The following is a 24,344-nucleotide window of genomic DNA, read 5'->3' as shown; positions in this document are numbered from 1 at the left end:
TGCTAACTCTGACGTCTATAATGACCTCTGTAGTCTGAGGTGAGAGTGTTTTATACGTAAATCCAGACAAACGAGTCCCCGTTTATTGAAAGTGACAGAAACCTATTGACCAATCGTAAACGTTTATGTTTCATATGCAAATCAATATAATTAAAAAAAAGGGCCGTACAGGTCGAAGTTGGGACTGGATTCTTTGTGCGGGCCTGTTACAATATTAAATGATCAAATGACAGATTCTTTGCATGTTGCCAGCTGAGGATAGTTTTAATTTCTCCATTTTGTATTAAGTTTATGAATGCTGGCATAAAATGTCCTCAGGATGCCCAAAAATTTATGTCAACTCCATTTTGTTGAGGGCAGGGTGAATCTCCTTTTTGGAATCTCTTTTGGTTGTGAAGGTGACCCGCATGAACTCAGGTTTGAAAAAAGATTGACAGCCGCAATTCAGATTTTGATTTCTAATTTATTCACAAGCGTAAACTAATGGGATGAGAAGACTGGGGTAAGATCTAGACATGTTTAGGATCATGTGATTACTACTAACTAGTCTCTTGGTAGACGCTAATATATCTGAAAACTTTATTTGTTACTCGTGAATTGGCGTCATTTGACGAGATGGAACACAAACGATTGCATATATACACCGAATTGAACTCTGAATAACATGTATTGTTCAGGAGTGCATACTATCACAATCGTATTCTACACCTACAGTCTCTTATTGTGACACCGTTTTTCAGAGTCTGTTGAACTCGGGGTTATATGATACATTAACATTCATTGTGCATACTGAAAAGTTATTTAGCGTCACCACCATAGAGTGTTCACATTATATCACAAACAAGTAAGAAAATGATTATACACAGAGCCTCGGAAATCATCCTTGAAATGCCGACTGACCGACATTCGTTTGTGTTTGGGTCTGCGTTTCATATTTTGTGTGGTAACTTTTACTTCACATTGGAACACAGGGGCTGGGGATTGGGATTGACCATATTTGTTTACAAATATTTCTTTGTTGTTCATTGTTTACTTTCCCATTGTCTTTACCTTCCTATTTTCTGAGGTCATGTTAACGGCACACACAGTTAATTATTTTTTCCTAAGTGAGCGTCATAAGATATATATATATATATATATATATATATATATATATATATATATATATATATATAAGTGTCCTTTGCTACATGGTCGAGGACGCTCATAATTAGCCATGGCGTCTACCTATATCATATATATATATATATATATATATATATATATATATATATATATATATATATATATATATATATATATATATATATATATATATATATATATATATATATATATATAATATATATATATTAGCCATGGCGTCTACCTATATCATATATATATATATATATATATATATATATATATATATATATATATATATATATATATATATATATATATATATATATATATATATAATATAGGTAGACGCCATGGCTAATTATGAGCGTCCTCGACCATGTAGCAAAGGACACTCGAATTTGAATAACTTATTCTCTAGACTTCGGAAATAGTACGTATTGTCTCGACACCTATGTGAGCTATTGCAATAACTATATTAATTTCCTTAACTAGATGTTCGGATACATGTAAAAAACAAAAACAAAAAAAAACACACAAAAAACCACGCCATGTTTGAAATCCGGGGGTCCGTAATTCGGCCTGAAATATTTTCTTTAATCACAAATTCAAACAGTAATTACAAATTCATGAAACATGGATCGAATCTGATCACTGATTTGCCATTGGACTGTTGACCTGATGAGGGTACGAGAGGTCATAGCGAAACCTTAATACAATTATGTGTAAATACTCCATTTCAAAGAGTTTTAGCCTGTCATGGATCCGAAGTAGCTATGTGTATGTCTAACTATTAACTTTAAAAAAAGAAAGAAGCGAAACAAAGACTTTCAAGCGAAAGAGGAGAAGTAAACACGTATGTACGGAATTTTGAAAAACAAGCAGAGAAGTAAAGTGTACACTCAAAAGGTTGTAATGTTAACCATGGCACGTATTGAGATTCGAAATAACCCATCGATCAAATTCGATCTAGAGACGTTCTGAAGTACATCTGTACGTCGTGCACTACAAACTATGAATCATCAACAAGGCTAGTGGTCAATTGGCAAGCCTTGTACATTGTACATTGTATCATGTAGTCTTCACTTTCAAAATCAGCCCACCGAGTCTTACAACTGGAAGAGTTTGTTCAGCTTATGTCTTATTTTCCACTCAGCACCTTTGTACTTAACAGGCAGAGGGGCAATGTTGAAAAGCTCAGTAGAGAAAACGAATCCGAATTTATGGCTCGGGCAAGTCTATTTTCTTTCTTTACAGTTTTTCGATGAGTTTGCATTTTGAAGCTTAGACTAGTCAGACGCAAATTTGATGTGCGTAGACCCGGAGTGTACCCCACTCCAAGAAGTCAATAGTTGCTTTAATTTATTACTAACACAGAATCGGTTGTGTAAGGTCTTTGGTTTCAGACCAAAGCATTATTGAAAGTACACTTTCGTGATACATATACTATAGTGGTTCATGGCATGCCTGTTGTCCCGTCAGTCTCACGTATTGAGCAACCGGGAGCAATATGAGTCGTAAAATTTAACGAGTTTTTACCTTTTCGTCCATGAAAGGAAGAAAACATAAATTTTTTAATCGCCATATAGCCTGTATTGAGAGGAACGCAAAGGTTTACCGAAGCTTCCGCCAAAAGTTACCCTTTCTACATATACTCTACTCTACTCTACTGGTAGCCTACCTGTAGACTTGAGAACGGCTATCGCTACACCATTCCGCTATCCTAACTGACATTTTGAATATTCGAATTTGCGATCCGTTCCTAAAATGTCAGTTAGGACAGCGGAATAGTGTAGCGATAGCAGTTCTCAAGTCTGCAGGTTGGCTACTCGACTAGAGTTTGTCAAATGATAACAGTAGCTATAGCACAGGGACGTTGTCGTTCGAAATACTCCGCTGCAACTATTACCATACATGTCCACAAGCAGATATGCACGGTAAACATTTACATCTATATAGTTTTTAATGTGATAAACCCGCATGTCAAATTAGATTTTAAGACCCCCCCCCCGCATTTCCCAAGTTTTTTTTTTATTTCATTATTTTTATTATACAATCGTACTTCCAATCAGTTCAAAGTTCAAAATACCCACGCACTCACGACTTTTTCCGATCGTTTGGTCGTTCACACGATTATCCCAAAAGCTCACACCGCTGAGTTGTCTGAGCCTTAATAACTGTAACAACAAACTAAATGTATAGCTAGGAATAAAACCGGGGGGGGGGGGGTACTCCCCTTATTTGATGAGTATATGTATATATGCCTTTTTGGGATGCGTTTTCTAGCCCTTTTGTCTAAAATGGGGTCTGTTTTTTTCGAGCTGAAGAGTCTAAAATGGGATCCACTTCGCACTATTTTTTGATTTCCCTTGGTCTAAAATGTGGTCCATAACTGCAATTAATTGCCCCAAAAATGTTGCCTCCTAAGGATATCACTTGGAATAAAAAAGAACCGGCACAAAACGATGGAAATAGAGGTAAATAAAGCATTTAGCCGCTTTCACCACATTGTAGATTTTAATCAGATTGAGTGACAGCTAGACTTTAGTGGTGTAGTACGGTATTAAATGACCCGTCGATGGCTAATTGTTCAATGCTGGGTTGTTAGTCAGCACATACTTGAAAAAATCTTGTATTTATACCAGGTAGTCTTTCAGAAGATTGTGGCGTGATTTACCAGACGATATCGATGTTTTGATGACAGTCAATCAGTGTATATCATCTTCGTTTTGGTTCACGGTGTGTATGCGACGCATCTCAAATGAATTATAGGCTCGTACTAACATGGTTTTCGGTTAATTACCACATACTTCAAATAACGTATCTCCTTTTTCATTTTTATCCACTTTGGTGTGTAGTATAGACGGGGGACTCAAATAACTACCACTTACCCCGAGGAAAGTTGTCAACAATCCCGGACAACAACAACAACAACAACAACAACAACAACAACAACAACAACAACAACAACAACACACATATTCCGTGGCCATAAAATCACAATATGTCCATAACACTATAGTATTTTCTGTTCTGTCTTCATAGTTGCACATTGCTTGAACACGTAATGTACTTGTACATCTCGTGGAGCTCTAACCTATATGATCGCGATGCGAGCCCAGGGTCCAATACTGTCCACGAGACTTATTTTTAGTCCAGTGTCCGGTACAGCAACTCAGACCATTACAGAAAACAACTCACGCCTGCGAAATAAACGAATGAAAAAAATCCCTTTGCTCGCTGACGGTAATTACTTGACCGTGAAAGCTTATGGTGAAAGTAAGTGGAAATAAATTTGGTGAAATAAACTATCCGTAATATCGTACATTATAAACAGCATCTCATCACCTGTGGATAAATGTATTTTTTTTCAAGTTATACACGATAAATCAAATATAATTGATTTTGGGGTCCGCAACCGAAAATCAGCGCCCTCAACGGCGATCGCGATTTTAACCAGTTTCTGTACTGCCTATCATTATGGCTAATATAGACTACTGGTTAAATGTATTTTTTCAAGTTATACACGATAAATCGAAGGTCACATCATATCGGAAGAAAGCCCGAAGGTCTAGCAGCAAGTTAAGACTACTAATTAAGAGCTGTAATAATGTCTTTTATAAGTAATAGACCAATTTCTAGTATTCTAGTGATATATCTGTGGTTATTTAATGGAAACATATCCCAGTTGCAGCTAGTACATGTTTAACGTGTGATTACTAGAATAACTGATTAAGTTAGCGCTTGAAAAGATGTATGTAGAATGCGAAAGGAACAAATGAAAAAAACTTCTACGATCAAAATATACACGCCTATAATACAATACATTACCGATAGGTGGCGCCCTACCGTTTGGGCCTGTACTGTGCGCACGAATTTACTGCTTCAATCCCATAGCCCTCGCCAGCCCTTTATCGTACTATGGCAAAGCTGGGTTGAGTTCAGATATTTATGTATGTGTCTTTCGATTATTGTTAAAACAACTCCAAAAAATACGATTTAAATTTTAACTGAGAATATTTCATGAGCAGAAAAATCCTTTGAGGCCTACATTTTTTTGCGCCTTAGCCCACACGTTATAAAGTGTACGTGTGATAGTGATGTTTCATAGTATACACACCTTTCAACATTTTAAAGTTATTTAAGTAGGGGGCGGTATTAAATTTTCGTCTTCAAAATATATATTCTCAAACTGCATGAACAAGTTTAGGGTCGGCTCACAAAATCTGAACCAAACAGTCTTGTTTTGCTTGGCCAAAAACGGGAAACCCTAGGACATGTATTGTCATAAACTTTGAGTTATAGAGTCATTTCATTAGTTCACATCACATGAATTTCGCATGATTACCTACATCGGAAACACCACATTGAAACTCGTTTTCATCTCCATTGTTCTGATGGTGGTCCACCATTGCATGTTTACGGGAATTAGCAGAAATACATATAAATATGTATTAGATGGACACTTAATATTCATGGTGGTAAACTTATACTATAAACACGTAGCAGTCACGAGTATTCAATATCTAATCTTATTCTTCAACAAAATTGATTTGCACTTTCACCAACCAATCATGTATCTAGAAGGCAAAAAAAAATTAGAAAAAAAGAAAGAATTGTTTCTGGTAAGTGCGCCTTTAACTTAAATACCAAAACGTTGATCTTTTTTTTTTCAATGATTGTCCAGTCCACGCAGTCTGCAGATCTGGGTGAAGACACAAAAATAACCCTCCCTACATTAATTGCTACTTCAGTGAAGACAACTGTAGAGCCAATCATGAACAAGCAAATGACATCTGCCCCACATACATACTTTGAACTACATAAAAAGAACAGTAAGTAGTAGACTAAGCAACAAGTTTGTTGTAAAAAAAAAAACACGCACGCGTCGTCGCACCACTTTAGACAACATGTCCTGACCGGAAACAATTCTTCCTTTTTTGGAGCCTAACCTTGGACTAAAAGCACTGAAAACCGATTTGCACTTTCACCAACCAATCAGCAAGCATAGTAACAATGAATATAGTACTACCCGACATATTTTAAGAAGCTGTAAGTTTCTATCATGGTATTCGACATACCAAAATATATAATGAAAACATACACAGGTAAATAACAGACCATAAAGTAACAAATCTTGTGTTTATTTCAAAATGATTTCAATCCAAAACAATTTCAACATCTTTTAAGATCACAGAAGAAATCAGGTGATGCGAATGTTTGAACTTCATTCCATTTGACCTTTAACCTCTGGACAGCCATCTTATTCTATACTTAATACTGAATGTTATGGCATAGAATCTGAAAATTGCTACAAGTTTGGTATTTGGTAAACGAAAGAAAGTATCTGTAAAAACAAGTAGTACCAGATAAATGTAAACTGCTAATTATAAACGTTTTGCATTGATAGACACTCCATTTCTTGAGATACCTGTGACCCGAGATCTGTTTTAGAATGCAACAAATTGTCAAAATTGTTGAGGTATATGGTCAATAAAAGTGAAACGAATACAACATACACAGGTCTCTGTTTCCATAGCGACATAATACAACTGGTTCTTTGTATTGCAATTAGTGGTATAATGCAGTCCGATATTACTCTTTTCCCTTTTATGTATGTTTGGCCGTACACATTTATAATATTGACAGTTTATTACATTCTGAAACACATCTTGGGTCACAAATGCCCTTGGTCATTGACCTGATCTTCAGTACTGAGTGAAGACAAGTTAACATTACTTCATCATGGTCAAAGTTTTAGCTACATCGATTTCGCTATGAAAGCTATGTTGCTGTTAACAGATCAAAATCTAATGTAGTAAAAAATACGGCTAGATTTCAATTATTGCATTGGTAATAGCGTCTTCGGTTTTCTAAGATAGACACAAACTAAAACTATCGTCAAAATATGTTGATACAACAGTGATAATCTATTGAATGGACGTTGGTTTAATTACAGTCTCAGTAGGGAGGAATCTCTGAAAACTAGTTTATTTAGAATTCATGAACTTGCAGTGTGCTGTTTTGGGACTTCCAATGTTTACACTATCTTGATCACAGGGTGATTAGAAATCGTACAACAGAGGAACCGCTATCACACACTTGTGTAATCTACCACATTGAAGAACAATAGATTTATTAGTTTGTGTTTATGTTAGTAAACCAAAGGCTGGATTACCAGTGTCATATTTACTTTTATTTTCTTTGTATATTGATGTATTCTCAAATCAGATTTTAATCAGATTACATTCCTGCTAATACTTAGACTCATAAAACTTAACAAATCAGACTTATTTTACTTCAAAAGTACTGGAATAACACATTAACAAGCAATTGTATGTCACTTTTTTAAAGTGAACAATCGGCAAATCGAAATTTTCTATGATACAACCCACAAATAAAATCTGGTGCGCTTCTTTGCTTCTGGCAATCAGGATTGAGACGAGGTTCATGAAAAAGACATACCATGTAGTTAGTGTCGGTAACTTGTCAAAGTATAAATACCATGAGATCCCGATCCCATAACTGTTTGTTGATTAGAATGGTACTCTTTCATCACAATAAAGTGTGACTGTCACCGTTGAATTCAAAATACACTACCTGGTACTAGTACATTATCAACACGTCAACTGACTAACTTTCACAGATATAAACAAAACAAGATGAAAGCATCCTATCAACCTATATCAGAGACATCCATTGATGTTTTTGTATCAGTTATCTTGTTGTCTGTATCTATTCAAACAAACGAATCAGGGTTTTTTTTGTGAGTTGTAAAATTCTAGTATTGTACTCTTATCTAATTATGCACCATGGCACTAATCACAATATATATATATATATTAATTCTAACAACATCTCGAACTTTTTAAGGATACTACATTGTATATTACAATATGCATGAGCCAGGTTCAACAACAGATATGGAACATATATTCTGGTCATTCTATGTCATGACAACATGTTTCTAAGTCTATCATGACAATGCATGTCTATGTCACTGGTTCTGCTGTGTTCGAAATTTGAAAAATGCTCAAAATTGACATTACTTTCCTTGATTACTGGCGATGATTTAATTATATTTAAGCCAAATATTTGTCTTTCTTCAACCGGAAAATGCTCGTGACCTAAGGGTTGGTTGTCACTACTCATCTAGCGACTCATAGTGACAAAGGCCCCTTTGGTCACTCGTATTTTCTTGGCTGAATGAAGAAAAATGTTGGGAATGTAATATCTAATTATTTATGCAATTACACAAATACATGGAAAAAAAATAAACAAATACACAAGCCATAATTGAGCTCCCTGATAAAATATAACTTCTTGTAACTCTGAGCAGCCGTTTAATCAGATATGAATTTATCTGGCAAGATAGAAATAATTTTTAACTTTCTTGGTTTTTATATGGCTCACCTGAGAAAGTGAACTATCATTTTAAATCCTATGGATCGATTAACCTGAAAATATGAAAATGATAAAACTACAAAATATATGCTAGAAATAAATCATTTTCTACTTTTGAAAATAAAATTTCAAACTGTTTAAGTTTAATGGAGCTAATGAGTTATTATACTAATTTCATACTGCATGTATTATAAACTGCATTTCATACTGCACTGTCAACAAAATTACAAAAAAAAATTTCCCCCACATATGAAGTTACGAGACGTGGTTCCTTAGGTATTGGTAAATTACTACAAATGTTTCCCCCAATCCCTCTCTGCACCATGATTTCACATCTTACAGTAGTTGAAATAATTAAAAAAAAACATCTCAAAAAGACACACAGGTACCCCTAAACTATGTAGAGTTAATAACACTCTAAGGCCGAGTTTACACAATGATATATTCAAAATGCTAATAATCAACAATAGTGTTTTTGTTTTATAATGCGTTGACATGATGACACACGTACGTTTTTGACTGTTTGCATGGAAAACATCAAAGATGAAACATATCAAAAAACTATTGCACATGTACAAGCGTGATTCCCATCATTGATGGGAATAGTACATCATTGATGGGAATGGAGTGAAAGGGAGTCAATCCTGAGGTCAAATTTTGAGTTGTTGTGTTTTCAGTACATTACATGTACACTGCTGTATTTTTCAAATTTCTCCAATTTTAGTTGTTTACACAGACTCTATTTTAGAATGAAAATGGATCATTTTTTAAACGATCACTGATGTTTTCAAATTGTTACATTTCCATGTATTTTTAGTACCTCCATGTAAACGGTAGGTGCAAATGAAAGAAAAGAGTTGGGTTTTAATTTGAAAATGCCATCATGTAAACCAGACTTTAATGTATATTTCGACAACATCAATATTAATCTCACTGATACATGTAAGTTGCAAAGATCAAGTTCATCAAATTTTGCAACAATGAAAAAGTCTTGAATGTACATGTCACTTATCAAAGATATTCAGCCTCCGAATAAAACTATGAAGTAGTTAGTTTGCATTGATAGATTGTAAGAACATCTATTGCACAAGTAAAGGCTGGTGAGTATTGCTTTATGTTAATGATTTCAATTGATATTACTTCCTGTATTCAAATTAGATAAGAATCACCTTGAGAATCTCCCTATCAATGCCCCAAATTGGGCACTTTGTATTTTGTCTTATGTAGTGAACAACCTGATAACATGACAGAACCCAATGACGTACAAGTGCAAGTGTCGCATAGTTGGGTTCCCTGTAGACATACATGTACTTCCATGGGCATAGCAAGTGAGAGTGCAAATACCCCACCCCACTGGCACTCACACAGCATGCAGCTCTGTTTTTATTATATGTTTATCTGAAGCAGAATGATACAATACAATCACATGCTTTCTTGTATATTTGCATATGGTATTGCTCTTCACTGAAAATATCACAAGTTTGCATGTGCACCAGTGCAAGTAATCACTGGTACATGTACACACGTAAGAATACTTGGCATTCATATTTTTCTGAATTATGTCAATGAATATCATACTGGTTTTTTGTAAGTTAATGATAATCACCAGTTATCAATGGAAATATTCACACTCCTCAGATTGTGCACTGTATAGTCTATATACATATCCACTGCACAATCGGATGCAACTTAGTATTTAATTATGTACATTTGAGTTTGCTCTATTACAATTTAATGATAATCAATTGTTGCCATTAGGGAGGAAAATTCAAAGGCCTTTATGTTGAGCATTATATTGACAAGAATTAGGACAAACTATCAAAAAGTATATTTTGTCAGTTCCAACATAGAGGGTCTATGGTTCAAATGAGGTATATTAGGTGCTCCCATCAGTACAGTACAAACTTTTCAAAGTACATTTTGTAACATACAGTTAACCTAGATATTTTCGCCACTAGAAAATTGTGTGATTTTACAGTCTTCAACTAGTTCCCAAAGACTAATATTTACAAATTTCTACACCTGTTGCACACTGTGTGTTTATCCACAAGACATGTTAGAACTTAGTCACATTTTTGTTTTCCAACAAAATAAAGCAAAACAATAAGTCTCTAGTGAAAGCTTCTAGTACATTGGAACACTGATTTAACGAAGATAAAATTTCCCCTAAAATCTAAATGCTGCCATACGTGTTCAAAATCAACAATCGTTGATAGAACATTCAAAGAAAAAAAAGTTGTTTTTTTGCACATGCGACTTAACCATATATACATGTAAATGCAAGCTATGTGTACTGAATATAATGCTTACCATTTCTACACTGTAATTAATAGTTGTACTCGTCGACAACTCTTCGACAATACTGTCACAATTTGTATATTAGTTATTATCAACCTTACGAGTTTGTCTGTCTCAAGCTGTGTTACAACTATCATTTGGAATCTTTCATAAATTATTGATAAGGCTGATACCACATATATTTCACGCACTCATGAAGTAAGCTAACAACTTCATCGAAAACTGAACTGTGTTCTTGTAATGTTCTACGTAATGTTACCATGATACCAGACATGGTAATTTAGACAGGAAGTCAGGACTGATTCAACAACAAATGTGCTTATAACCTGTGACCCGCTGGCTGAATTGAATATCTGATTGGCCGATTGTACACGCTTTGGGATGGATAAGACAGGAACTGGTCACAAGACATGATGTGTGAGTGCGTAATGATAGCAAAATTTAGCTCTCTAAAGGTTTGTCTTTACGGTGATTACTGAAATACACTTGTTTATCTCATCCTTAAACTAAGGAACTCATGACAAGTTGGTAATTTTAGCACAGCCTCAGAAAGACAAGCTTGGTAGAACTGTATTGTACTTTTGTACATTAACTATATTGTACTGTTCGAGTTTACTCACTTTTTCATTGAATTTGTAGAACTCAGTTGCATATAACAATTGTTTTCATTGTTGTTTTTTTCTATTATTAATATATTTGTGTGCTAACATTTTATCAAATAAGGCACACTTTGGTTGCACATAACAATTTATGCAATTTCTGATTACATAACACACACAGGTGACATTTAATAGAGGAGCGAAATTTATAGCATTTACTACATTAAATGCAGATTACAGATGGGATTATTTACATCAGGAGCTGCCATTGAAATCCGGCTAAGGAGGGAAGTTTATACTCCCTAGATCAATGTACATATATTTTTGTTACATTACCAACCACCTATCTTGATGGGCATGAACAAGATTGGCGGCCATTTTGGAAACTTTCAGGTAGCTATGATTGCAATGTTCATAGCACTTCAAATAACAGGTTTCCAGATGTACAAAATAACACTGATTTTTCCGTTTTTGATTTTATATAATTGAAAAGTTAACATTTCTTGTTTATACTCCTAAAATCCGACTGGTACTTTTGTGTCAACTTGGTGTAGAATTTATCTTTGCACAGATCAGGATCATCAGTTCTTGCAGTTTCTAGTTCACAAATCATTGCTTCTTTGCATGCCCCAGTGCATGGGCTTGTAACATGGAGTTTTTTGTTATAACTAGAAAAGAAGCATATAAAAAAAAATATTTGAAAAAATCTGCAAATCTGTTAAAATTACCTGAAGAGGAAAAAATTGTCAGCGAATTTCAAACTTGATGTTAAGTTAAAGCATGGTTCTTACCTGCTAAAATTATTAAACATTGTATCATTTGTCTTTAAGTTTTCAATCACCTTCTGCCAATCAGATGGTTGCAGTGCCTTCATGTTGTATGCCGACTGCAATGGTATAACAAAGATATTGGTTTGATGATACAATTGTAATTATAAATAATAATCCACAAAAAAAAAAACGATATCAAATACCAATGCTTGGCTCTATATATAATCATGTTAAGTCTCAACTATTTATCATAAACATAGAAGACTATATCGCAAAAAGTTATAAAGATATTGAAGCAAACAGATGACGATTGCAATGGGAACAAAGTTATCCTGCTGTAAGAGATAATCATAAAAAGAAAAACAAACAATCAAAGTCACACACCAGGAAAATATGTTTTGAACAAGCCAAAATTTTAACAAATTTTAACCTCAAACTTGAACTAAGACTAAAGGTTAAACAGGCAAGATAACCATTGTACACTCACCTTAGCTGAATACTCATGGAACCATTTTGGTTTGTTAGTTAGGTTGGCATCTGTCAGGTTCAACACATAGTTATGATGATCTAGAATTGCCTGTAAGATGAAAGAGATAAGACAACATGTTATGTTATTATGATCTAGAATTGCCATTATTGAATGTATGTATGTATGTATGTATGTATATATGTATGTATGTATGTATGTATGTATGTATGTATGTATGTATGTATGTATGTATGTATGTATGTATGTGCGTGCGTGCATGCATATGTATGTATGTGTATATGGAATGTGAGTATTATGTGTGTACACATATACATTACATGTACAGCTTGCTGTTCATATCACACACACACATACTACATAGATACTTAGATACATATGTACACACACACACATACACACACACTCACAAGGGGAAATTACTGTACATGTATCAATGTATACACAAGAAACAATGCAGGTAATACAATCAACATATGAACCATACATAAATATAGATTGACTCTGAAGTTTACTCTTCCTGCCAAAAACTGCTGGGGCTCTTATGGATTCATTGATAGATACATGTTGATTTTGTCAAAAAGAAATAATAATGAAAGACCTACCCTTGTAGACTTTGTATAATTTCCATCTACATCATAGATTCGATAGCTTGGATTTAGAGACTGAAACGGTGTCACACTTCCAGATACATATGCTACACTTGTTGGTCTGCTTAAAGTCTTTTCATCATAAAACATCTCAAAGAAATCATCGTGTGAGTGTCCAAAGAATTGACCCAGAATAGTGCTCTCATACCTGTAGTTGTAAAATATAACATATAATAATTAGATGTACATGTATGACACATCATTCCAGTGATTGGCTCAGATAATATCATGTGGTATGGACTATTGACCCATAGTGACCTCAATTTAAATATAGGGGCACTAGTTGCAGTCTATTTTCCCAAGGGCAATATTCATGTAACACAGAAGTCTTATTGGAGATTTCCTTTGACTATGGAAAGAATAATCTGCCTAGGAATGTGGTGTTATATTATAAAACACTTATTGTCTAGCTTTAGTTGGGCATGAGTATAGATGCCATACTACCCCAGGGACTATTATGTGGCAACTATGTCTAATCCGAGGCTGAGGGCCTTGGAAAATGGTTGCTACATAACATCCCTCATGGTACGAGACATTTACTAGTGCCAAAATAAGGTCTGGTAAGTTCTGAATATAAAACCAAACTCTAATTTGCATGATGTACAATAGCTATATATTTAGGATTTTAACAATTTTCAGTGAACAATGGTGTTTTTTTTTTCTGATTGAAAAAATACTACTCAAGTTACAACTAGAAACTGATCTTAAAAAACATTGAATAAGAACACAAACCTGTCAACAATTCTGTAATAATTCCAACCCCACGCCTTCATACAACTACTAGGATGGTTGTGACCTATGATGTGAACTTTCTCTTCATTAATTTCAGCGGCCTGTAGTACATCAATTAACCATTTCAGTTCACCTGTTGGGTCAGTCGCATTCAGCAACAACCAATAATTTTGATCGTTACACATTTGCATGTTTAGAGACACCAATCGGAAATGTGGTGCCAACAGGACTGTGTAGTAGCCACCCCTGTAATGTACGCACGATGAAAAACAAATTAACAACAAAGAATCTGTATTACTTCTCAATGTTCTAAACAACTATGTAGATCAAATGTTATTTTTTAGAGTCATGATGGTCAAATGGTTAGAATGGCTGGCTTTGAATTTGCATTCTGCAATTGCCATTAGTTTCTGAATGGATAAAGTCCTTGGGCAAGATATGAACCACAATTGTGCCCCAGTCAACTCAGTAGTATAATAGGCTAAACATGGTTCACTAATTAGAATACACCAGAAACAAAATTTGAATTTTTGATCTGAAGTTAAATTAGACCTTAACAATGAATCAAGTCAGTCCCTGAAAGATCCAGGCATTGTTTTTGCTTCTCCTTCTTTAATGTGGTCTCTACAGGTACTGAGTGGTTACACAAGTGGGCCAACAGCTGGCCCTTTCAGACTAAGTTAGCTTGTGCATCTATAAATATTCAAACCTGTCTGCATTTTACTTACTTTTTGAGGGTATCTATTGTACTGTCTGGCAGCCACCCTGTCTTGTTTACCCATTGGTCTACAAATCCATCATATAACCATGATATTGAATATTTACCAGTGATGTACTCTGGAGGAAAACTACAAGTAATAGAAGCAATACCATGATGAAATTCTGCCATTGTAATATTATGCTAGCACTACATGTAAGTGATGTTGTTTTGTAAAATCAACGAAAATGGGGGAATTCAGGAATTGTAAGTGAGGAGCAATTTTGTCATATTTTACATGTATATGACAGTTTATAACAAATTTGAACAAAACAAATAAAAAAATGAAACAAAAAAATAAAATTTAATAGTTGGTCAGGACAAGAAAAATTAAAAATCAAAAAAAAGAAGAAGCTAGAAATCCTGGTTACTACTATACACAACAGTGTTTATAATCAAATACATATATTCATATTTAAGAACCTTATGTTTATGGTTTTGTTACATTCATATTACACTATTATATTGACAATATCGAATCTTATCATAGCTGTATAGCCACACCACAACTATACTGTGTAGCTACATGTATCTCATCATATCAAATACCATATGGTTTTCAAGTACTTCCTGTATAGCAGGAAGTTACTATGATCCATTCTGTATCGTGGCTTGAAGTTGAAGACTGAAGTATTCCTATGGAAAGTGTACTGCAGACAAGTTAAGTTAACAACAACAAACTAAATACATGCTAAAATATATTTGTAAGTTGCAGGCACATGTACATGTATGTATATGCTAACTTGACATTCAGATGTGAAAATTTGTGATCCAAATGAAGTTTATATAGCCCGGTCCATAGTAGTCTGTGTTTGTGGTTTACCTGTTGACTGGAGCACTCTCATGATTTCCTACAGCAGGGTAGACTTTGACTCCTGGGAAATACTTCGAAAACATTTCTGTGATTTCATCAAGAATCTCAAGTTGATCAGATCGAGATTGGTTCCACACATCATGTGCTGGTAAATCTCCAGTCAAGAAGATGTAATCAAACTGCAACAAAACAAAACACAAAAGATTGTTTCAAACCACAATTACAGCTAAAACAGGCAGAGTTTGCCAGAAGACTATACATAATATATAAAATGACAATCAAAGTTGATCATTTTGCAAGGTGAAGTTGATGTTATACTTGATAAATAACACTATTTTAATTCTGAACACAGCATGATTACTATTGAGGGCAGCTATAATAAGTTGAGTGAACATAAATAAACAAAACTTTTCAGTCACAATCCTGCTGTTTTCAGCAATAAAGGTACCCTTGTCTAGAGTAACACAAAATCAATTTGCCAAATCATTTACATTGATCACTAAATGTATATGTTATATACAGTCTTCTGCCGAAATCTGTATTGTAGATGATACAGAAATCCATCCAAGTTTAACCCCTTTCTGTTCATGGAGTTCCTAAATCTTAGCAAAACCTCAAGTAATGGGTTTTATTTTGGACAAAAACACAGTTCAAATAGTATTCACATATTAGATAGTTATTCAGTTAATCAGAAAGAAAATACTGATAGAGAGAGTCAGCCAACAAGATAGTCCAGTCATTTTACATTTTGTAACCTTGCTAATAATACATGCCTCCACATACATTATCAGATTATGTAAATGTTCATATCACACAGTAACACACAAAATACAAATATTCCCCACTAGCCATGTAACTGTTTGTCCTTGGAAAACCAGAAGTACTTTCAATAAAGTTTTACCTAGTTTTGATGTCCTTGTAAAGTAGCTACTTTAAGTGTACTGGTATAAACAATTCACTTGAAGGTGAAAATGCTTATAAAATTACCCAATGCAGTATGACTTATTTCAGCTTAGCAACCATATCAGGCGTCACAGTAGAATTTTATTTGACATAAATACCCGAAGAATTCAGGTAGATTCTACCACAGTCAATAAAAATCTGACAAATGCAACACAAATTGTAAGCTGCTAACAGCTTGTACAATTCATAAAGTCTGACAGGAATTCAACGACAACAACAATAATTGAAGTGTCATGTGACATATCAATTCACCATATGTATATTAAGTAATTTCTCTCACAATAACATACTAGTACTTAAAAATAATCTCAATTCTATTTTATCATCACAACAAAATAAAAGAACTGGAGCAAAACAAAACAGATCAAAAGAAAATAAAACAACACAGAAAACAAAAACAAAAAACTCCAGAAGATATTGTTTTTTTTTTTGTTTTTTTTTAAAGCTTACAATGTTTGGAATCGCAAGTATTCTTTGTGGTTATTTTAATACAAAACATTTTCCATTTTTTTTCCTTCAAAGTTTGCTTGAGAAATGAGAATGAATACACGCATGTCCTTGCACACTGACAATTGTGTCATTTATTGCAGTTACTTAAAAATGATTATCCTTAAATGGTTGTGTACAGTTTCAAAGTTCAGGGTCTCCACACACCCCTTGCCCTCAGAGAGACTACATACATTTTATCAGGTTTAACCACTCAAGGGGTTGGTTTAATCGACGATCCTGGTCCATAGTGCAAAAATGTAGTTCTTGGTCAGGAAAAAATGGCACCTCTCTCTTGCAAGGGAGTGGTGGGGTGTCGGTAGGGGGAACAAAATGAGAAAGACTGTGTGTGTGATTCTATGAAGTCATTTTACATAACTTTTTGTATATGAGAGCGAGAGAGAGAGAGAGAGAGAGAGAGAGAGAGAGAGAGAGAGAGAGAGAGAGAGAGAGAGAGAGAGAGAGAGAGAGAGAGAGAGAGAGAGAGAGAGAGAGAGAGAGAGAGAGAGAGAGAGAGAGAGAGAGAGAGAGAGAGAGAGAGAGAGAGAGAGAGAGAGAGAGAGAGAGAGAGGGGGGGGGGGGGTTAAACCAAAATGATGTTTATATGTCTGTGTGTATACATGCCATTTATGTGACCCTTTGTATGTTTCATCCTTTGTAAGTTTGACCTCTGTGGTATTATTTGAAAAGATACTATGTCCTCTTTTCACAAACATATAACACAGAGTGTTATTTGAACAATGCGTGACCTAAATTGCTGGGACATTGTGAAAATAGTTACAGTCTTTGTCCTTGTAACACTAACATATGATATACATATGTACATTATAATACATTTGTATGTTGGAAGCTGAATAATGATGTATCACACAAAGTTAAAATTATTGAAATAGAAAGGCTATTATTCATCAAACATCAGAATTTTGATGTTTGAACTTACTCCCACATTCAGTCCACTGAAGAAGTCGATCAAATCTTGACGAAATATTTGGACATGGAAACATTTCCTGCTTGTGATAAAATAACTTTTACATATACCATGAAACCAAGATGATGAATCTCTTTGGATCTATATTATCTAGTTCCATAGACATTAAATGCTATATGGAAATGACATACATGTAACTGGATGCATGTCATCTACATGTATGTAGGGTTGTTTCAGTAAACAGGGCACTCTCCCTAAATATATTTTTTTGTAGGTTTACAAAACTTATCAATATCTTGGCAACTATGATAAACATTTGGGCTTTTCAACACAGTTAAATATTCAGAGTTTCAGTTCAGAAATTTAGTGACTAAAGTATTTCATAGCAGACAATTCACAACTGACCAAATAAGATGGAAAACTGATCAAAGACAAGTTTGTATTGGGATACATGTGTAGGTGTTAAAACAGTTGTCTGACGGAGCTACAAAATGTACAGACAAAGGTAGCCTATATAGGCAGGAATTATCATAGATAGGCAATTTACAAAGATCTAATTACAGATAATGCTAATGTGTAAACCTGGGATAGAATCCATGACATTTTAGAACTACAATTCATGTGTTGATGTATATACATGAACACTATAAACACTTAAATTTTCGCTAAAGACTTGCATGTACATGTACTTCTGCTTATTTCACTGGAAAACAAAAATGCACAAAATGCGCAGTAACTAAAATGCCTTCACATACATGTACAGCAACACAATGTACTGGTCAGTCTGGTAATTTGTAAAAAAAAATTGTCAAAATGGTAAAAATGATGACATTTTATGGTGGCGAAAATATCTAAGTTTACATGTATCAACTTGCAGGCATACTGCATGCTAGCAAGTGGTGTGATTTATCTGACAATGTCTATCCTTGACTAGTCGTTTCAAGTATTTGAACTATTGACATTCCTTTGTTTTTACTATTTAATTTGACACTGTAGTTCAATCACATGATTTACACTATTGTCATGTGATACTAATAACAAGTCACATGATATCACTTACAATGTTCATTTCTGTCAAGGGACTGAGTTGTCCTCGCTACACTTCAGTAACAATTCAACTGATTCCAAATACTTTTGGCGTAGTTTCAATTTTTTTGTATGTAACACCATTACAACGACCGTATGCAATTGGTTTTCTACAGGAAGCCTACAACAAGACTACTGCGAGTTAGTACTTACAATAATTGGTTTCAATTTCATACTATCAGTGTATCCTTTTATGAAAGAACAACACTTTTTTTGTGTGGCTAAAAATGATATGGCCCACCACAAACATGGGTGAAAAGTAACTTTTGGTGCATCACAAAAAATTGCTTTCGAATCAGTGGCATATCAAATTGGCTTAGGGCACATTGCATGCTACTTTTACTATGCTTCTTATGCCTTATTCACAAAACTTAATTTTGCTAGTTTCTATAGGATTAGGAAGCTATATAGCATTTTTTGTCTTTATATTATATAATAATAATTTTTCACAATGTCTGGATTTCATTCAATTTATCAGATCAGCTTTTACATTGACTGTAACCAATTTGTTGCAAGTGAATTAAGCTGAAATAAATCATACTTTGCTTTCTCAATTACTGATAATTCCTATAGGACTTCCTTGTGAAAGGAAATGAAAATGAAAACATTTCATACCAACTTTGGGTACTGAAAACGTATGCCAAAAGTCAATGATATCTTTTCCTTAACACTCTCACAAGAGTACATTCATGGATTTCAAATTATTCATTAGCACTTCATAAGATGGATGAAGGGTATACATTTTAACAACAATCCCTCCCATGGCTAGATTTTGAAAATTTATCCCGAAGCTTTGGATGGAATGAGCCCATTGCAATAGTCCCAAATTCAGGGGACTATGATAAAGATACTTTTCTACAGAAAATTATTTTGTTTACCTTTTCTTCACTACTGATGTGGTCAAATAAATTTTCCAACAATATTTTTGGTGAATCACAGTTCCTGTAATCTCCATATTTGCCTGCACCCTGACTTGACGGTCCTGGATAGAAAAAAGAGGAACAAGTTAAATATTGTAAATATGATGTCAATGCTTTGTTAACCAAGTATATGTGCAGTAGATTTTTGAGGGGATCGACATCTACATGTATTACTCATTGATTTTGTTATGGGTAGTACTATAGTATAACTTTACTTTGAAAGTAATACCTATCTTAGTTTACATTTACCTTGGTTAAGTTTCTCATCAAAACTTTTGGTAAAAGGTAAGGAACACTTAATGGAAGTTTTATAAAATATAACACCTACATTCTACAGGTACCATAGTTCCTATACATGTACATATCTTACTGGCAAATGCAATGCACACAGACACATGTATACATACATGTACAAAGATGTACACACACTCGTATATACACACATAGCAAATACTCAAATACTTGCATAAATATACACATGTACATCACGTACTACTACACTGGAGTACATCCATCCATCCATCCATTTACATACATACATACATGTACATACATACATAAATACATGTACATACACACACATACATACATACATACATACATACATACATACATACATACATACATACTGTTTTACATACATACATGTACACACATACATACATACATACATACATACATACATACATGTACATACATACATACATACATACATACATACATACATGTACATATATACATACATACATACATACATACATACATACATACATACATATGTGCATACATACATACATACATACATACATACATACATACATACATACATACATACAACTTGCAAGCTTGTGCGCACACAAAATGATGTACATGACTGTATTCACACTCAAACTTGCTTTTCACTAACTGTGATATACATGTACCATACAAAGCATTTCCTTACCTGGACTTCCATCATTATCCCTACAACACAGTGGTTCTCCACAGTCAGCTTTAGCCCCTACCTTGTACTGTCTATCATAGTGAAGATCAGATAGTTGAAGTACACGAGAAACAGGTGACCCTGCCTGTCAACAAGAAAAGACAGTCTGAGATTAATTTCAAGTTTTTGTAATACAATTAATCTATAATATGTCTTTCCAGTTTTACTAGAATCACACTCAAGAACGTGATGTAATAATGTACAGAAATTGAATTTTCAATTTAAAACCACAGCCCTCATTGTGGCACGGAACAAGATACATCATTTTTGTTGCATCAGCAGAAAAAAGTCAGAATAAAAATTATGACACTAAAAAGAAGCCACCAAAGGGCAGTTAAGATTTCTGATACAATTTCTCCTAATATTTGTATATTTTGTTCTTCAACTACATTGTACACTGTAATACGTCAAACAGCTAGCACTCAAGAGCACAGTGTGTTGTATTTATATAGACTTTTGTTACTCTGCTTCACAATATTTTAGACACAGTGACAGCATTACATACTCCAAAATTTGCTCGATTAAGTTTCCTCAAGGGAAAGAGGTAGGGCTGAGAGAGTGGGGGTGGTGGTTTTCAACCACTTTGTCATTATCCTGGTGCAAAATGGTACACACACAGACGGTGTCAACAGTCATTCGGCAGTCAACAAACCAATACACCCAAGAACCACCCCTTTTTTAATGTCAAATGGGAACCTCCCCCTACATAACTTGTGATTACATTAGTATCAAACCTCTCAGTATGGTTATAAATCTGGCAAAAAACAATGAATTAGTCTTTGCAGCTTGCTTACCTTTGGTGGTTTGGGTGGATTTACTGGTGGCTTTGGAATGTCCGGAAGTGTAAGATTCCAGAAAAAGTGTGGATCGAACGGATGACCACAGGAGCTACCAAACAAAACACCACAGGCTTCTTCAGGAGACAACACCAGTTTATCTACCACATATAGGACTTCATCCTAGCAGAATAAACGAATAACATTTATTACTTCACCTAGCTTTCACAGAAGCTAATACAATACTTCAAACTCTTTTAAATTCCTTCTTTGATATAAAACTAGAATGAAAGCTAGAGGCAAAATCTGGTTACCCTATATACCTGTTAAAATGAATGTACATGTAGTCAGACTTTTCTCTATAAATTTTTTAAATTATTTTTTTTCCATCAGTCAGTTAGTTGAAAGTTCTTAACCCTCTTAATTCAGATTTTCCCTGTATGATCAACTTATAGATGACAACTTCAACATAGTAGAATTTCAAAATTAGAAATCAAAGCCATTTATACCAATAGTACTGTATGATATACATGTACGAATTCATGAACTTACACATGTGGTTACAAGGAATTAACATGATCATGGGTACATTGTAGGTACATGTACAATGTATGATGTATGACCTGAAAATAACTTTGGGATAGGAGCAGTGTGTCCTCTAATGATAGCCAAATTTTGTGGATGTGATTCAAAATGATAAAACCTGGCATTTCTTGCAAGTCACCACATAGTAAGAGATAGGGGAACACCAATTTTTAATAATTAACTGAACATCAAAAGCAACATCTATCAATTTGACATTAATTTCTTTTGACAAATGGAAGTTCTACATGTGTGGTTGTTTTTTTAAAAACTTGTGTTTCTCACCTTGAATTCGGGCACAATGTACTGGCATATTCTTTCAGTTTCATACTTGGCAAAAACGCAGACATCTGTTGCTATAGTAACTATTTCCTCTACTGTGGCGTTCATCAGCATAAGTCTTTGCAACAACCCAATACCAAACTTACACAGGCTGCATTCTAAACTACCAATAATTCCTTTCACCCTGGCACTGGTTTGACGGGAAGACTCAAACTTAGACCATTTTTGGTATGAAATTTCTCTAAGTTTCTTCATATGTGCGCTCTCTGTATCAGACGAGTGCAGAGGGTAACAGCTGAAAAAAGCGAAGTTGGCGACAAGACATACTAAAAGAAATGTGCACTCTCTCACTGCTACCATGGTTAATTTTGTTTCTGTAAAACACTATCAATTCAAATGTTATCCACGGAACACGTCTATGTTTCACTTCTCCAAATAGTGCTGTGCAGTGGAAGTATTTCCTGAGTAACCTAGCACCACGCAAAGTCGACACTGTGTACTGTTACAACGGCGATTTGGTACTCAGCTCAGCGTTCCTTGTTGAGTCTGGGAGGCGTCCTTCGTTCTTATGTATTTGCGGCTACTGGTCTTGTCTCTTGTTCGTCGTTCAACACTTGCACTTGGGCGACAGTTTAAAAGTGTACCTGCATCGATATACCACGGAATACGTAATTAAAAGTGCAGTAACTTCGGAGAGATGTGGATTTGCAAACACGTTGCTATTGCATAGGCGTGCACCCGGTGTTTTGTGATGACGAACGTATCGAGATCACACCATCGGTCACCTGACTTACATATAATGTCACATGACTCATTTGTTGACCTGGATGACCTTTACAGGATATGATTCGATTGGGATAGGCGCAGATCATGCAGATGTGTTTTATAATACAGGTCTTTACGAACAGGATTGCTCTTGAATCTTGATATTTTCATTGTTTTGTTCAATTTCTGTTATCATAAGTAATTTTGATTTATTAGAATATTGACAGAAAAGGATCAAACTGACTTTTAAGGTAAACACATTCGCTGAAAATTGATTACGGTTGTGGTTGTCTGTGTAGGACAAAGTTTTTACCGTCAATTCTCTTCTAGCGATTGTCCAGTTGGGCTGGCTGGGTTTTCCAGAATTTCCCGGCATGAAAAAGTATATATACCCTGCCTTCCAGCGGACCTCCCAATATGACGGTCGTCGATATAGTAGCATTTGTGTCTCCCCCCTCCCACCCCGTGCTGTTGTTTGAGGGATGGTGCGTCACATGCGTAGATAGATTTTAATTCAATTTTACGTTAAAATTTCCATCATTTTCAAAACAATTCTTACAATTATTGAAAGTAATATTTTACTTCTCAAAAGCAATTATTTTGGATCAGGTAGCTATGTCCCCATCATGCAATTCAACTGCTGTCTTCATCTATTCAAGTTGTAGACTTGTAGAGTATCTATTTTGTGCAATGCAGTTTGTATGACAAAGTGTCACCTTTATTGGTGTGTGTGGTATGACAACATTTTTTGGGGTTTGGAGGAATCAGTTAATGGAGCCTTCCGATGTCATTTGACACAGAGTTGCCCCCCCCCCCGATACTGTGTCATCAATATAAGGGTATAATTTTGAACTACGTCATCTGCGAAATTACTATCAGTGCATCTTGAAAAAAGCCTCCGGAAATTATGTTGGGACCACCAATGGGTTGATGATGTT

General features: G+C 34.7%; 1 protein-coding gene across 1 annotated transcript; it reads right to left on the bottom strand.

Moving 5' to 3' along the window:
* Positions 1-6,259: 6,259 nt before the first annotated feature.
* LOC144444640 (sphingomyelin phosphodiesterase-like) lies at positions 6,260-23,346 on the bottom strand. The gene is made up of 11 exons (XM_078134134.1): positions 22,645-23,346; positions 21,796-21,960; positions 20,963-21,086; positions 19,978-20,081; positions 15,646-15,815; positions 14,794-14,913; positions 14,066-14,311; positions 13,289-13,481; positions 12,684-12,773; positions 12,218-12,312; positions 6,260-12,094 (listed from the first exon to the last, which is right to left on the bottom strand). The coding sequence occupies exons 1-11, from the start codon at positions 22,999-23,001 to the stop codon at positions 11,920-11,922; spliced, it is 1,839 nt and encodes a 612-aa protein (XP_077990260.1). The 5' UTR covers positions 23,002-23,346; the 3' UTR covers positions 6,260-11,919.
* Positions 23,347-24,344: the final 998 nt, after the last annotated feature.

This window comes from Glandiceps talaboti, chromosome 13 (assembly GCF_964340395.1).
Source record: "Glandiceps talaboti chromosome 13, keGlaTala1.1, whole genome shotgun sequence".
Taxonomy (NCBI): domain Eukaryota; kingdom Metazoa; phylum Hemichordata; class Enteropneusta; family Spengelidae; genus Glandiceps; species Glandiceps talaboti.
This window is presented reverse-complemented; position numbering and strand designations above follow the sequence as displayed.